Consider the following 17,918-nt stretch of genomic DNA (forward strand, 5'->3'; position numbering starts at 1 on the left):
CTGCTTGAGGTCAAGGACCAGGTCTTCTTCACTCTTGAAACTCTGGACATTCTGTAAGGTTTTGTTGAATGAATAAATGAATGAACAAAGAGACCCCATCCTGTGCAAGGGAGATCTTTGTGGGAAGGATGCTGCCCTAGGACCCCAGAGGCTTTTTTTGTTTTTGTTGTTTTTTCCCTGTGCCACCACCAACCACCTAATGTGGGCAACATAACCAAGGACCCTCAGATTTGGGGGAGAGGGCACAAGGAGTTAAAATGGCCATAAAATAACAACACAACAAAATTATGAATTGATTTTACTGAGTTGCTAAATCTCTGAAACAGTTTCTAAATTAAACATGTTAGGATTAAACGACAAATAGATGAAAATTTATAGAGTTAACATAATAAAGTTTTAAAATTTGTTGAGTTTATGTTAGGCTCTGAATATATACTGTTTTCAGAAGCAAACATGGTAAAAATCAAGGAAAAAAAACCCACTGAATTATCAATGAGAAAGAATAGAAAAGCCTTGCCAAGCTCTACAGAAAATGCAATTATGCAAACATCCCATTCTTAGAATCTACTGTCTATGGAAATACAGAGAAACATAAAATGTCATAGCAAAGGATGAACAACTCACATGTGTATAAGAAAATAGGGGGCTACTCAGATTCTGGTTTTTGTTTTAAATGTTTTTATTATTTTAATTTTTGAGAGAGAGACAGAGCATGAGCAGGGGAGGGGCAGAGAGACACAGAATCCGAAGCAGGTGCCAGGCTCTGAGCTGTCAGCACTGAGCCCAACATGGTGCTTGAACCCATGAACCACAAGATCATGCCCTGAGCAGAAGTCAGATGCTCAACCAACTGAGCCACCCAGGCGCCCCTCAGATTCTGTTTTTAGTAACATCATGCTTCAGCTATGGGCCTATCTGAAGGTACGTGCAGCAACCTCTCCAGCCCAAGACCTCACGCATCTCATGTTGTGGGGGAAGGGACTATTCACCACCTCCCGGCCTCCTGTCTGTGTCTCCAGGCCCTGATGCACAGCCTGCCAGACCCCCAGTCCAGTCCTCTCCCTTCTATTCCTACTTTGGTTAGAGCCAGAAGGAATGAAGCCGGGGCACCTAGAGACTAGAGCAGGGAAGCGGATAGGAGAGGCACCTAGAAGTGTTCTGTATAGGCTGAGTTTTTAGCAGGGATGGAGGGCCCTTAAGACACCCGAGGGAAACCTGAAAAGAAGGGGAGGGAGTAGGAGGAGAGAACTTGAGATCTAGCTGCTCTCCTTTCGGCCTCAGAAGGGTGACAGAAATGGGGAGCAGAGGACAGGACTACCAGATCTATGGCCTCAGCCCTTCATGTCTTAATACTAAGTCTACCTCCCTGCCCCCCATCCCAGCATTGGGCCATGGTTGCTGGACCTGGGGCTTGTTGTTTTTCAGTATTATAAGCATGCCAACAACACCATAAAGCATTTGGAGTATGAAAAAAAAAATGAAGTGCCTGTCACAGACTATGATTAAGTTTTGTTTATTTTTTAAATGGAATTTGGCAGGCTGTTTTTGGCCACTCATAGTTAAGTTTGACTTTAATTCTTTTCCAATTATTATATTATTTCTTTCTATCCGTGAATGACATCTTTTACCAATACGAATCTAAGGACACTACATTTGAAGACCAAAACTGAAGAAAAAAATTACAAACATCAAGATTTCTCAATTATACAATATGGTATCTAAAATCAAGAAAGCCACTGGTACAATTAAATTGTATTAATTCATATGGCAATATACCAGTAAATTAAAGAACACTCCAGATATTGTAGTATCCTGAGGAATTAATTCACAAATGTCATAACAGTATAGAAGTCTCTACTTCCATCCTTAAATGAACAGTATCAAGTAGACATTCAAATCCCTTTACTAACCACAGTCACACAATGATATTTATACAAGCTCCTAGTTTTCCTCCAATTAGATTTCCATTCAATCATGTCCTTCCTGTCCACATAAGTTAACAGTCTACCCTTTCACCTTCATTGGATTAGAAACTTTATACTGAATGAAACATTTGTTGGAAGAGTTTCACTAATTGCTTTTGCTTGTTTTAATAGCAAGTTTATGTTGGATTCACACAGACCATTGATCCAAAGGACTGCTTTCTGCAGTCAATTCTTTAAATTCATGTAAAATTTTCATCTTGTTAACAACTATCACTTCACGTTCTATTCCCTTTCATCACTAGCTCATCAAAAGCCGTAGGGATTTCTTTTTAAGTTTGTTTTCATAAATAAAGCTGTCATGATTCACTAACAGTTAGATGGTAAAGGCGACAAATTTCCACTGCCACACTAAGATACCGGCAGTCAAGAGGCTGCTGCCTGCACTATGCTGTTTGATTGGCTGCTACCCATTAGCACCTACAACTCAAATCTGTGTCCAAGCAAAATCACAAAATTCTACAGAGCAAGGACCTTAGGAGTCAACTGTCCATAGTTAAAGCCACAAATATTAAATTATCAACAACAGTAGAACATGTGGTAAAATGTGCGCAGACCTTCTTCACCAAAGTGACCAAAGTGTCAGTTAAGGAATACATTTTAAAGAAGGATAAAATAAATAGATGAGGAAGCACAAGTGGATGAGAAAAAAACTTTTTTTTTTAGAAGATGTGGATGAAGATGTGGCAAATCTAAGTTTACCATAGGCAGTTACTACTTCAAGTTATAGGCAGACTATTTACTCAGGACAACTCGGGACTTGGAGATACAGGTTCTAGAAAGTGTGAAATGAGTCTACTACTGGAAGTAGAGTGGAGAACTGGAAGTTTGTGCAAAGAAATAGACCCACAGGTCTTCTCTGACCATCTGGGTGTTTATTCTCTGGAGAAATTAAATCCAGAAGGCCTCAAATTGAGAATAAAAGAGATTAGGGTGAGGTACAGAGCTGAAAAAAAGGGAAACTAAGTGAAAAACATGTATACTGGTCTCTGTAACCATCAGCTCCCCTCTCCTGTCTTGCCTTGAGGATGCCAGATGCCAGGAATCAGCATCTGAGGAAGAACAAAGGCTAGGATTTCAGACATTGACATTTGGGGATCTCCCAATGAAAAGTTTAGCTTTTTGACTCAACGATATGTAATAAACTGATCGGTCAGCTGGTGCCCCTAGGTATACAGATTTGTAGTACCTCATTTATGAAAGTAAATGGACAGGCCAGGATTCCCTCCTCCCCCAATGCTGTATTTGAGGAGAGCTTCTAATAGAAACCAGAGAAAAAGGAAGTGGGTACTTACATATATGGTAACTGAAATTTTTCAGAAAAAACAGAAGGTTTAGAAGATAAAAAGTTGTAAAGCAAGGGGCACCTGAGTGACTCAGTCTGTTGAGCATTTGACTTCAGCTCAGGTCATGATCTTGAAGTTTGTGAGTTCAAGCCCCAAATCAGGTTCACTGCTGTCAGCTTGTCAGTGAGGAGCCAGCTTTGGACCCACTGTCCTTCTCTCTGTGCCTCCCCACCGCCCACTGACTTGTGCTCTCCCAACAATAAATAAATATTTTTTAAAAGTTATAAAATAAAAAAAATTTTAAAAATTTTGGATTAAGCTAGGAGCTTCAATACCAAACTATGATAAATTTTCCAAAAAGTGAAGACCGAGAATATGGAAGGAAATAAATTTTAAAAAACGAAGAGATTTTCTAAAAACTAATATATGTATGTCTTTATATTGAAGAAATCTACCCAGCTCCAGTTGAAAAAAACAACCAAAGCACAATATCATGAAATTTCAGTATATCAGGAGTAGAGAGAAAAGTCTAATATTTTCTAGAGAAAAAGTATAAGGGGGCATACAAATGACTGTGAGAAAGAATAGAATCAGATTCTCAGTAACAATAGTAGAAGTGCTAAAGAAATTAAGCAATGCTTTCAAAATTCTGAGGGTGGAAAAAACTAATTATATATCCAGCCAAAGTTTAAAATTAATCACATGTGAGGGTGGAATAAAGACATTTTCAGAAAACTTAGAATTTGAAAATTGTATCTCTAATGCATTCTTTCTGAGTACTAAAGAAGGAAGACATGGAGTCCAGGAAATATGGGATCTGGAACCAGTAAAGGTCCAGAAGGAAAATGAATCTAACCCAGAACAGACCTTAATGAGGTGATTACTTACAGAGGTGTAAGGGAACCAATAAGACATAGTGAAACACTAAGAGGCTAGCAACAGCAGGAAGCCATTACCTGCTTTAGAGCTAACAGCCATTATTCTCCCTAGAATTAAGAAGGCCAAGTATTACTGGAAGCTATTAACAACTAGAATCATGGAAGAAGGGCATACCCACAGAAGTTATAGTCAGTCATTTCCAGAAATATGGACTAAAGAAAAGAATTAAGGAAGAATATTCAGTCTACTTCTCCCTGTTCATTACCTGAACCAAGCTGGAAACCAGTAGCCAAGGCAGCTTGGAGGATAAGTTAGGGGTTAGCTGTCCAGGACATAGGGCCTGGCACAAATGGACAGAGCACAGATTTGGGGAGAAACAAATGACTATCTTGGGACCTATAATAATAGTAGAGGATCATATGGAAGTCACAACGTGACAGATATTCAGCTCTGCTAAAGCAAGGAATCAGAGAGCTGAGAGGAATGTTTTAATGAAGCTGAGGGAGGGAGGTGTCAAGAAAATTAAATGGGATTAATAGATCTGATGATGTGATTGAGCATTTTGAAAATTTTTTTCATATGTAATTGACAAATATTTTACACCTATAAATAATGAATAATAATAACAAAGACAACTAAGTTTGTAGAAATCACAGACAATTATAAAGTCCAAGAAAAACAAAAGGTTACACAAGAAGAATACATCATCATGAATACTACTTGACGTACCATGAATAATATTTACATATTAATGTGTCAAAATATGATACAGATTCTTTATTGGGAGCATAACGTGAAGCTGGAGAGGGGTAATGGTGATGAAAGAAAATTAAATCCTCATCTACCATAACACCTACTTAGTAGTTAATATCTAAAATAATAAATCAATAAATAGCAATATAAATATAAAACTGAAATATTTTAAAGACCTATGGAGGCAGATATGAAAAGAGTTGAAAGCACTTGCCTCTGGGAAATAAGAGGGTTAAGTATGGGTAAGGCAGAAGATTACTGTTTTTGCTATTATTACTGTTGTGGTCCTTATTAGTTATACCTGAAATAGTTTTTTGATTTGGAAACTGAAGGACAGTTAAGGGATTTAGTCAACAAAAATCACATGTAAGGAGTGGCAGAGACAGAACCTAATTTAGGCTTTTAATGTGTTTTCTACTACAACTTTGCCTCTCCTTAACACAGCAAACCACTGCTAGTTACATGATTACAGAAATGATTTCTGATTTCTACATGAATAAAAACACAAATCAAAACATAAAAGGTGCTAGTGTATAGCCAATTTTCTCTAAATTTGGAGGACTTAATTTATATATTTCCAAATTAAACACACACACACACACACACACACACACACACACACGAAAGTAAGATGAGAACATCATAGGTCAAAATTTCTTTCTAATTCTCTAGACACAGACAGTATGTTAATCTCCCTAAAACCAAATATAGAATCCTCCATTTCTCCTAAATATCCTGTAGCCGTTGAATGCTATACTTCAATAGAAATGCAATATATTTGGGTTAGCTGATTAACATACTAAGAGCTGACAAGGAAACTATTCTCAGCATTTGTGGAGTCTTACATTTCCTAAAGAATTTCACATTCAATCACCTCTTGCAATTCTCAAAAACTAATGAGGCAGTTGAATATATGCAGGGCTTTCTTAATATTGTGAAATGTAGTCATTGTGATTGGCTATTCAAAACTCATCCAAAAATCAGTTTGTAGGTAGCCATTTACTGTGCCAACTTTGATAGAAACAGATAAATTTTAATTTGTTTTAAAAATATTTAGTAGTGAAGACTACATATAATGCCTCATTTTATATGTTAGTATTTAGCTAAATTATCACTAATAAATAACCAAACATATCCATTAAAAACACACATACACTGTTTCTCTCACAAACACACATTGATGAACAATATGGGATGTAAAAATCATAACCATGCTAAGCTTTCGATAGAAAAAAATAGAACGGACTCCTGCACTCCAAAATCATAGCTAAATTTAACACTTTGGTAACCACTCTATAATGCCATAATAATCTAAGAGAATTGTACTTTTGGAGATGATTCATTATTAAGCAATGTAATAGAAGTTTTCTGCTAGGCATCTTGAGTTTGTAGCCAGTAGTCCTTGGGTCTGAATTAAGCACTCAAATGCATTAAGGCTCTTCTGACAACTAGTATTTGGCCAATTATTGCTCTAGTGCTTTATGAGAAAGATGGCCAGATGTCCCAGTTAAATCTCTGTTTTATACCCACTGCCCTAGCAGAATAACTATTAACTTTCAAAGATATCCTGGTAAGGATGATATTCTACATGGTCTTTCTAATTTTAGGGGACTTCAGTAGTAGAAATGGGCTCAGAAACCATGGCTGTCCCATAAGTTCAGCTTTCAGCCACCCAGATTCCTGATGATACCCTGTTCTTTTGTTATGTTCTATTGCATTGTCAGAGGCTACGCCAACGAGTCACTTGGATCGTGTATTATTTCAACAGTTCTCAAGAGCTCTTAAAGAGTTGTTACTTTTGACAGTGATTAATTTGAATCCTCCTTGGTCTTATGAACTGATTAATAAGAAAGTGTGTAAATAATGTTGACAGATAGATGACTTTATGTAACTCCTGAAGTGCAATTCTCATTCTTACTACCATTCTTTTTGAAATGGAGCCATTCATTTTAGCAGAAGTGGTAAATGAGTATGAGTAATGGTTAAGAGTTGGGAAAATACATGCCAGCACAGATATTGGTCTCATGAAAATGTATTCAATCCAATGAATCACGTTGTAAGTTTATTTCAAAGAAATTCCTCCTTGAATAAAACGGCATAATACAGAACACTGACATGAGGGGAGAAAGGCAGTCCACAAGCCTGCTGAGTGCGAGTGAAAGCCACCTACTTTATTTGAAGCATGTAAAGGATCCAAAATGACTCAGAGCATAACCTAAATTATAAAAATGGAATTGAATGTATTGAGTTTTAGAATCACTTTACTAGTGAAATAAAAACCAATTTCTTATAAATCACCTTAGAGATAATGCAATATGTTGTAAAAAGAAAAGGCTTTGCAGTGAGTTAGCCCTAAGTTTGCATGTTGTCCCTACTTACTAATTAAAAGACCTCTACTACCTTATTTAGTCCGTCTGTGTTTTGTTGCCTTCTACTGTGTCATGCTGCAGTAGATTAGTAATCAAAATGCATAAGAGAAACTTAGAAAACAGTTTGTGTCCAATAAAAGTATTTATTATTTGTACTATTATTATTACTATTAAGACTCAATTATTATTACTACTATCACTCAGTTACTCAAGGCAGGACCTCATATAGAACAAATTTATTTTCAGGGTGGGGGTGATAGTAGAATTCATTTATGATTCTCTCTCATAAAACACTGGTAAACAAACCTGAGTCCCAGGAAATCTTATTTTATAACATAAATTTCCTTGGTTCAAGAGTGATCGTTAAGAACGACAGAACTCTGTATGTTGCCAATATGTATGGTGATTAGACTTATTTAATAAAAAGCAAAGCTAAATGGCCTTATAATATTCAATAAATAGGCAATTTCTTTTCAGATATATGCAAAATCAATTTGGAAGCAGACATTTTTCTATATATCAAGACTGGTATGGGAGTTGTTTCCTAACCACCCAGCTGCTACAATGTTAAATAAATTAATTTTAATCTTAAATCAGAGATGTAATAGAGAAAAGGGTGATTTAATATGCAATCTCATTACATTTGACAGGCTTATTTATAAATGATTTGCCCCACATTTTGACAAGTATAGTTAATATGTTAATTAGCTTTTAAAAAGATGATGACGGGAAGAGAATGGCAGGCTCTCCTTCACACATCATGTTGGGGAGGGCTGTCACTGATTCCACAAGGTAGGGCCACTACATATTGTGGCCCCAGAAGCACTGGGATGTGGCTGAGATACTATTACTTCTTAGCTACATTAGTCACCTTCTGTTAAAAATTAATCCCTTGTAAGTAATCCCAAGTGACCTTCCACTTTAGAAAACAAAGGCCGCTCTAAACATATTTATGAGCTTCTCTAAAGAAACAGAAAGCTTATACAGAGCAATGACCTCCACGGCTAGAGCAGAACTCCCTGACAGGGGAGGAACTACGCAGATAAGCTGCTTTTCACATCTGCACTTCTCATAATGTGGTTCTCAGTACTCTGTAAGCCTTTTGGTTTAGAAGCTTAAAGATGAATTCCTATGCCTTGACTTTCAAAGAGTGACAAAATCCAAGAATTAAGAGAAGTTATACACGAGACAACGTCCAATTTGATTCCTCTGCCTAAATCCTCTTTCATGGAGGGAGACAAAGGTATCAAAACCTGTGTCTCCTGCTGTGTTCTGGAATCGCACAGTATGTTTATACCTTGCCACGGTGCTGGAGACCCAGCGCAGTAAATCATAACACGGTGAGCTCTGATTTTCCGTCACTTGCTGCCAATGTTAATGCGTATGTGTCTTCATTAATATTTTTACTGCCTGCGGCTATTTAAACAGAAAACTGGAAAATGTAACACTGTGTAGGGATCGTTAGTTTTTAGTTGCTACCCTACTGCCCCAGGATGGTAAATGAACTGTAAAAATCGCCTGAACCCACTACCACCTGCCTCCCCGCTATTGTTCACGCATTCATATTTGCACTTCTCCTTGGTGCAGCTGAGCCATGTCTCAATTACAGTCCCATTTCCAGTTCTGTGAATACCCGGCATCGACGTCATTGATTATGCAAAAATCAGTGCCCTGTGAACTTCTCTCTAACTGGAAAAATATATACACTTTATTGGACTTAGAGGATAATAACAAAATGGCTTTTAGAAAACGGCTTGGAATGAAATCAGAGTGAGAATGACAGGCATAGCATAGACATAACTCAGATTTTAGGGCTTGAAAATGAAAAGCCATTAAGCATGAGAACTGCTCAAATACAACACATTTACTGTTTGGTTTTGGCAATGAATAATCTTGGCATGTAGACAAAAGGGCATTTGGGGTCTTCTACTTTGTATCAGTTTTCCTCCCTTCCACTTAAATAACAGTCTTCCTCTTATGCTTCATTATGTCTCTGTGTAAAGCAAATTAATAGAAGGTACCCAAGCCTTCTTCAAGAGGATGAACACACACACACACAGACAGATGTGAAAGAAAAAAAAGGTGGGTGCTCCAGGTTGGGGCACAGGCTGGAAATCAAATACTACATATCAGAAACAGAAATATTAGCAAGTCATAATCCATGTGGTTCTTTGTACGTTAAAGAGCACTTTTAAAGGTTTGGAAAAAATTAGCCACTAGGGTATAAAAAACCGCTTCTTCCGATTATGAGGGTAGAGTCTTAACTGAACTGCCAAGCACTAAGACAAGACTGGCCCCAAGCCACAAATATTTCCAAACTATGTTCTATTAGTAGAGTCCTTAACTGACCTCACTGAAAGACAACCTAGAGTTTTCATACTTGAAAAAGAGAAAAATAGTCCGTAACTCGAGAATATTAATTAATGCTTATTTATGTATCCAACTCCCAACAGTGAGGCAAGAAGGAGGAAGGGAATGAGAAAGTTAGTAACTGATATCCTGATGTAGTAACTGACCTTTATTTCCAACCTTTTCCTCCATTACCACTAATGATCAAAATATGTATTTTGCCCAAGCCCCTGACTAGCCTTGGGGGAAAAAAGTAATTGTGTAAACAAACAAACAAAGAAAACTGTGATGAAAAAATGAATTAGCTTAGCTCCTTAATAATAGATGGTCATCTTTGTTCTCTGGGTTTTGGAATATGCATTACGATGGTACTAGATTTATTATAAGGCATCACAAAATTTATGACAATAGATTTTAGGCTGTTTGATGATCCAGATTCTTTTATAGCTCTATTGAAAGCTACAGATCTACACCCCATAAAAATAAATATATTCATGTGTACGCAAAATGTTGCATATATTTTCAGTGGTTTCACAGATCCTGAAATCCTATTCTTGGGCAGGGGGGTGGTGGTTGCTGGAACCTAAATTAAGAAAATCTACATTGTGCCCTACATCACCAGGAACTTGATTGTTTTCTCACTGTAAAATGTTTGGATCAAAAACATCAGGACAGAAGCCAGGCCCCTCATTACAGCCTAATTTACTGAAAGCCAAGATTACTGAGGGAAGAACAATGAAGTAAGTACATGGCAGGAAGATAAATAACACATGGGGAAGTTTTATCGAGGTCATAAACATTATAAGGACATGTAGCTGAATTCTGCATATGGGGGCATAATCATTCATGGAAGATGATTCCTAGGATAAAATAGCACAAGTGTTATGTGAGTTGTTTTACTTTGAACACAATTTTGAGTCTAGAAAAGAGATTTTTCTACTAATAGAGGACATTTTCAAGTCACTAAGAAGCCTTTCCTGAGTACTAAAAATAAGATTATTCCCAGGGTGCCTGGATGGCTCAGTTGGTTAAGCATCCAACTCTTGGTTTCAGCTCAGGTCATGATCTCACAGTTCATGGGACCAAGCCCTGCGCAGAACCTGTTTGGGATTCTCCCCCCCCCCACCCCCGCCCCTCCTCTGCTCATGCTCTCTCTCAAAATAAATAAATAAACTTAAAAAAAAGAATATTCCCTTATTTGATTATTTGATTTAGATCACACTGGATTGGGAGCTCATTATACTTTATAATTAGTCATAATTATCCATTAAAACTTATTAATCTTTGGGCTTCCTAAACAGGTTTTTAAGTTTTGCTAAACCATTGTGTGAAACCGAGACTCTGTTGAAATTAAACTTATTGTGATATTTTCAAAAAGTAATTGTTTTATATCATTTGGGTTATTTGTACCCGGCTTTCTAGAGTGTACTGCACCAAATTTAGTGCCTACACCAAAATTTTCAGACCAGTTAATTTGAGCTTTGTTGTTGAACTTAAATATGTTTCCTACTACTTCCAACCCATACTACTGTTTAGAGATATATACCTCCTTGTTATAAAACAGAGCTGCAAATTGAGACCCTTAGAGAGAAAAACCATTGTACTGACAGAAAAATACTTCTGCCCCTTGTCCCTCAAGAACCATTACCAGACACCATCTGCAAGGGAGCCTTTGATTAAGGAATATTCTCAATCATGCTTTAAAAAAAAAAAAAAAAAATCCAGCAATACTGCCACACACAGGCAAACACTGCTGTACCATTAATCTTCATTCAAACTATTAGAATGTTTGTCTGGGCATGACCCAGACCAGGCATTACAGATAGATTAGCTAGAGTAAATCTTCCATTTCTCACCACATGTCAAGGCAGGTGGAATATTCTGTTGAGCCCAGGAGGACATCTGGAGGTCTGTACCACAAGGTAACCACTTCATTGGAGTATGTGTGGCTAGGGACAGATTTTGCTCTTGCAAGACCTGTGGAATACAGGAAACATAAAGAAGTTGATAGGCATTAATAGAACAAGGGAATTTAAATTTGAATGTTCACAGTTTTAAAAGGTCAAACATGACACTGTAATACAGAATCACAAATGCCATGTCAAGGTTACTAGAAAGGCTGGGGAAGGTATATTGTGTTCTACCTGTTTCAAATAATGCTAATAACTGATAGATCAATTGTTTTCCTACTGAAGCATCATAAATCTGATAAAGTCCTAGAAGAGTAAACAAATAATTCATAAATGATTAGATATTACACAGAAGCTTAGAAATCTCTTTGACTTTCCAAAGAATGTTCTATAGAATTCTAGTTCTGAGAGTTATAAGTAAGTGCTACAGAAAAAGATTCCAAGGTCAAATCATTTTGGGAAAAGATGGTTTAACAAGTTAAAAGTTAAAACAGGTCTTCATACTGTACTACTTCTCAGTGTTCTTAATTATTCTAATGTGTATTGTGAATCTGAAAGAAGAGAATATGATGCTTTTCTCAAAGGGTTTTTCCAAAGCTTCTTTTTCTTTCAGTGTTCTGTTAAATGCTCTGTGGGAAACATTTATTTAGGAAGATCATTTGAAAACCACCTAAATAAATAATTATAAAGGAATACTTAAATATGAAACAATGGGATGACGAGGTCTAGTATAATAAATAAAAATGTTTCCTAAGAATTTAAAAATGGAGAAAATGGTCATAGTGATATGTTGTGCTAGATTATGTGCAGTTTGACCTCATAACCATAAAGACTTTAGCATTAAAAAAAAAGAATGGCAGAAAATATCTGAATGTCTTCAGTGGCTAGCTCTGGAAAATGGGATCATTCAGGTTTGTTCTTCACTTAATACACTCTTCTCAATTTTTTCCCCAAGTTTCCTACAATAAATATATAATTTCTTTTAAAAATCACAAAATCTATAAATGTTCTTTTTAAAAGAAAAAAATTCAGCTTTCTATCTGGGTATGTTCATTAATGACAAGTGGAAAGTATTATTTATCACTGTGAGGCTCAAAGCACATGTACCATTTTTACAATAAATGTACCATAACATTTATTTTAATGTTCTGACAATTTAAATTTTTAAGTAGTACTTAGGGACATAATTTTTTTCCTGTTTATTAAATACTTGATAGTCCCTTAACTGTATTATATGAAAATGTTAAAATTAAGAGGACAGGTGATGAGAAATTTCTAATTAATTCAACTATGGTTAGAGTAACTCAATTTTTTCTCTAACACAGGTTTTATAATAAAACAATAGTATATTATAAATTGTTTCAAGTTTATAAGTATTCCATATCAACATGTACAAACTAACACACACATACTTATATATGTTCTCCAACTTTTCTATACATGAGTGGAACAACTATTTTTAATAACAGATTTCCATAATAACCTCTACTTCTTTTCTCTGCAAAGTTTGATCCTATCTCAATTCAGGTAAAACTGAACAACAGATAGGACAATCAGAATGGTAAAGTGTTTCCAAAATTTAATAATCCCATCAGAAGATTTAATTCCTCAAATTAGCATGTTTCTATACACAGACCAAAGAAGTACAAGTCCTGAAATAGGTTCTGACTCGTTCCATATGCTCTTGTCAAGTGAAATGGGATGCCAAAAACATTCAGGCTGGATTCCCTTGGTTTTTCTGAGGCCCTGTTGACAGAAAGCTAGACTAGAGGGATAGGAGAATGAAAAAAATCTGAGATTTTCTTTGACAGCTCAAAAGACCAGGCTGGTTATAGAAAATTGTGGTATTTCCCATTTCAAAGAGAGAATAAAAACCTCAAAATAAGCTAGAAATAGTATAAATCTAAATAATTATGCGATTTTAGGTCCATTATGTTCACTCCAAATGTAAGTTTGTAAAACTGGTTAAATACATCTGAAAAATATAAAAAGAAAAAAATTCTTTGTTTCCATTATTGTCCTCCTTCCCATATGTTTATTAGGTCAAGGACTACGCAAACACCATTCATGTGGGTCATATAACTTCTCAAATCAAGAGTGAAAATGAATTTGCAGTATCTAGCTTTTTAATGTATTAAGATAGTTTCTTAAAATGGTTTGCATGTTAATGTGTCATATTGAAGAATGTTACTACATTTTTAAGAAACACTCTTCTGTATCGCTTGAGAAAAACTTTTCTATCCTCTTACTTTGATATAGTCAATTAAGACATTTTCTTGTGGAAATGGTCCTGTATATTGATAAACAAAAGGCTTTAACCCTGAAAATATGTCTGTTCAGTTAAAAAGATTAGTAAATCCCGAAGTTTTTCAGGGAGGGAGCAAATTATTAAAACAATGAATCAAAAAAAAAAGTATACCTTGAAGTAGGAATATATAACTACATTGTTAATCCATATTTTTGGTAAAGATATCGCTATGTATTTACAATCATGCATCAAAACACGCTTACTCATGCAGAATTTATTAAACCGCATCCTCCAGTTGAAGGAAAACTGTAGGACAGGATTAATTAGCACAGCATGTGTGAAAGCTTTCTTTCTCTGTTCCTTGTCAGTTGCTATGGTTACACTACAGGAAGAGAGCTACACTACCTTTAAAAAAGGATGAAGTTCATGGGTTATTATCAAAACTTCTTATATTAATGTTTAGTTTGAATTAAAGAGTCAAAAAGCAAAGTGAAATGCTAAACAGATGGGTACAGGTTATTTGCACACTGCCACTTTGACGGAGCATGTGCATAAGAAAGGGGACATCTAAAATGGCTTACATAACAATTCATCATATCCCACTTTAAGAGGTTAACATTTCTAACTAAAGAAAAACCCTAGGACAGAGCAAAAAAAAAAAAAAATCCTGATATTTAAGTCCTATTGCCAATTATCCAAAGTTGGGCAACCTTGATACTACCTAGCACAGAAGCATCTGAGATTTCCAGAAGAGTGAAGCTTTACAGTTAATGTCTTACCCAATGAAATAATTCCTCTACATATCTCTATGGTTATCCAACATCTGCTACCACCTTGAACCTGGTTCTCTCCTCTGGGACGGACACAGAATAAATCATGTGACAATGCTTCCAACATTTGTGCCGAACAGACCAGTTGTTCAGCATCAATCAATAGACACTCATCAGGCCTTATCTGCAGTGGACACTGTTGGCCACCCCTCTTTTAAATTTACTCATTTGACTTTTTGGGTAGAGAAAAGTTAACAGGAGTGTCTTGGTCTCCATCTAGGATCTTTCCCTACATGCCCTTAACTGCTGGTTTTGGCTAGGGTTATAGAGTCAAACCAGTCCTTTCTCAAGTGTATGGAGGTAACTGTGGCTAGTGCCATGTTTTAACATCATCCAGAGGCGATTTCTCACAAGATTTTACCTCCAGCTCACATTTGCCCACAGGTTTCAGATCTGGGGCTATGCAGTTCCTTACTAGGCATAGGTATAAAGATATTGTACAGGCACTCAACATGACCCAACTACAAGTCCCTACAGTCATGTGCAGGCAATATGCCATGAGTCCAAGAATAAATGCATTTCACTGCTTCAGGTTCCAAAAATGATTAAAAAAATTCTTTTAGCTGTACACAGATATACATTAGATTTCACGTTCCATGTACAAATTCCAGTGAGTCCCTTGTGCAGACAGTTTAATTGGGCAGGGATTGAGTAACCTCTAATTCTATGAATAAAATTGCTAAACTTACCATAGGGGTACAAGGATGGTAATTCCCATGTCTCTGCTCAACTCTTTGACCAAGGAATTGAGAAATAACTGGCAACAATGACTTGTTTCTTTCTAATTATTTAGAATGGCAAAAGCTAGATGGACTTGCAAAAACCAACTGAAACACGATATAAAAGCATAGCTTCCACCATTTCCCAGAGGACATGCCACTGTTCTGTGCTTGTCAGTAGTTTTGTTTTTATATCAGAGTAACTCCTATACCCCTCCCTCAACATATCTCATTTCCCAAACAAAATAATCAGAAAGAGTGTCTTGCTCTTAATCACAAAATCAGTATTTCTAGGACAGCAGCGCTTTTCTTCACAATTTGATTCCAAACAGACATGAAATCCTTGGATACTATTTTACCATCTGGCAGTTAGTCTGGAAAGGGAAAGACTTCTCTATTCCATGTGCCAGTCCATAGAGTAAGGGCAGAGAAAGGCTTTTATGTATTTTTTTCCATTCCACAGTCCTGGGAACTGGTCAGAAACTTCTTTTCTCATATAAATCTTTAATGGAGTCCCCTCCCTCCTAGAGGATTTATATTAATACCTTATGATGTGCTAAAGCAGTTTGAAAGTTCTTTACTGCTGCTCTTAGAATGTACCAATAAACAACCATCATACAAAACAAAACAAAAAGTATTTTCTTCTGGTGTTCTCCAGAGTTCTGGCTTTAACCTCTTCCCTCTGCACCTGGTAAGTTTTCCTGGGTGATCTGAGTTATTCTCATGGCTTCAGTTACTGTCTATATGCTAATGATCCCAAATAAATATCTCTGGCATCAATATTCCCCTAAAATTTTATATTTTTATATTAAAAAGCCCACTTAGATCTTACATAGGTATCACACATATTTTTCCTGTCTCCAATTCTCCCACCAATGTTATCTCCTCCAATGTTCTAGAATTTACCACCAAACATCACCATCCATTATTCAACAAAGCCAGAAGGCTTGTTTCATTGTAGGCTCCTTCCATTTACAAAATTACAGAACTCAATGGATTTTACTTTATAATTTCCCTTTTCTTCTTCCTTCTTCTTAGGTCCCCCTCATCTTTTGCTGGATTGTTACACTAACCGAAAGTCTGTCCATGGCAAACAATTATCAATTTCAAAATACTTTCTTTTTTTTTCAACGTTTTTTTTATATTTTTTTAATTTTTTTTATTTTTGGGATAGAGAGAGAGACAGAGCATGAACGGGGGAGGGGCAGAGAGAGAGGGAGACACAGAATCGGAAACAGGCTCCAGGCTCTGAGCCATCAGCCCAGAACCTGACGCGGGGCTCGAACTCACGGACCGCGAGATCGTGACCTGGCTGAAGTCGGACGCTTAACCGACTGCGCCACCCAGGCGCCCCTCAAAATACTTTCTAAACAATAAAAAAAAATCTACATTTGTTGAAATTAATTAATAGAAAGTTATAATTTGTTTGGAACACTCTTCAGTGTGAAACTTAATAAAAGATTTCAATGTCCAGTCTTTCCCCATAAGCACTATGAAAATTGGACATTCTCCAATCCCCTTGCCCATTTTTGCCATCATAGGAAGCACGAAATGTGGGTATTTGAGGTTATTTTCATACATTTAATGTCACCTGGTATTACTTAAAGTGGAAAAAAAGTTTTAGGATACAATTATAATATCCTTTTCTTTCCTTTGATGAAACATCTTTGTTTTCTTTTTTGTCCAGATTTCTATTTTAACAGAAGCTAGTCTTTGCAGGATTCCAAAAATCCGTTAAGAATGTTTTGATTGGCATTTGTTAGAGTTTTTCAACTGAATAGGAGTAATCTTTGAAAATAAATTCTAATAAAATAAAGTCCAGAAGCCATTTTAACATGTTAATGCAATATTTTATTTTACTCTGATTTTATTTAATTATCTTTGATTTTTTAAAGCTAATAAATTATGCCTAATTACTACCTATCCTAAAGGGCATAGATTTTTTATCTTTCCTTTTATTTTTTTATTTTTATTTAAATTTAAGTTAGTTAACATATAATGTAGCCTTGGTTTCAGGAGTAGAACCCAGTGATTCATCTCTTACATATGACATCTAGTGCTAATCCCTAAGAGTGCCCTCTTTAATGCCCATCACCCATTTAACCCATCTCCCTACCCATCTCCCCTCCAGCAACCTCAGTGTATTCTCTGTATTTAAGAGTCTCTTATGGTTTGTTTTCCTCTCTGTTTTTATCTCATTTTTCCTTCGCTTTCCCTAAGTTCATCTGTTGTGTTTCTTAAATTCCACATATGAGTGAAATTGTATGTCTTTCTCTGACTGATTTCGCTTAGCATAATACACTAGTTCCACCCACACTGTTGAATATAGCAAGATTTCACTCTTTTGATCACCCAGTAGTATTCCATTGCATATATATACCACATCTTCTTTATCCATTCATCAGTCGATGGACATTTGAGCTCTTTCCATAATTTGGCTATTGTTGATAGTGCTACCATAAACACTGGGGTGTATGTGCCCCTTCAAAATAGCATTTTTGTATCCTTTGGGTAAATACCTACTAAGGCAATTGCTGGGTCATAGGGTAGTTTTATTTTTAATTTTTTGAAGAACCTCCATACCGTTTTCCAG

General features: G+C 36.2%; 1 protein-coding gene across 7 annotated transcripts in view; it reads right to left on the reverse strand.

Moving 5' to 3' along the window:
• The window catches only part of CDK14 (cyclin dependent kinase 14), a 599,181-nt gene that overhangs the window by 227,338 nt on the left and 353,925 nt on the right, over nt 1–17,918 (reverse strand). For all 7 annotated transcript variants that reach the window (XR_008296846.1, XM_027071858.2, XM_027071854.2 and 4 more), the window contains one exon: nt 11,475–11,595. Coding sequence is in view for 6 of the 7 variants with exons in the window: in XM_027071858.2 (XP_026927659.1) it covers nt 11,475–11,595 (121 nt within the window). In the remaining variant the exon portion in view is untranslated. The remainder of the gene's footprint in view (nt 1–11,474; nt 11,596–17,918) is intronic.

The sequence above is a fragment of the Acinonyx jubatus genome, chromosome A2, assembly GCF_027475565.1.
Source record: "Acinonyx jubatus isolate Ajub_Pintada_27869175 chromosome A2, VMU_Ajub_asm_v1.0, whole genome shotgun sequence".
In the NCBI taxonomy this organism is placed as follows: domain Eukaryota; kingdom Metazoa; phylum Chordata; class Mammalia; order Carnivora; family Felidae; genus Acinonyx; species Acinonyx jubatus.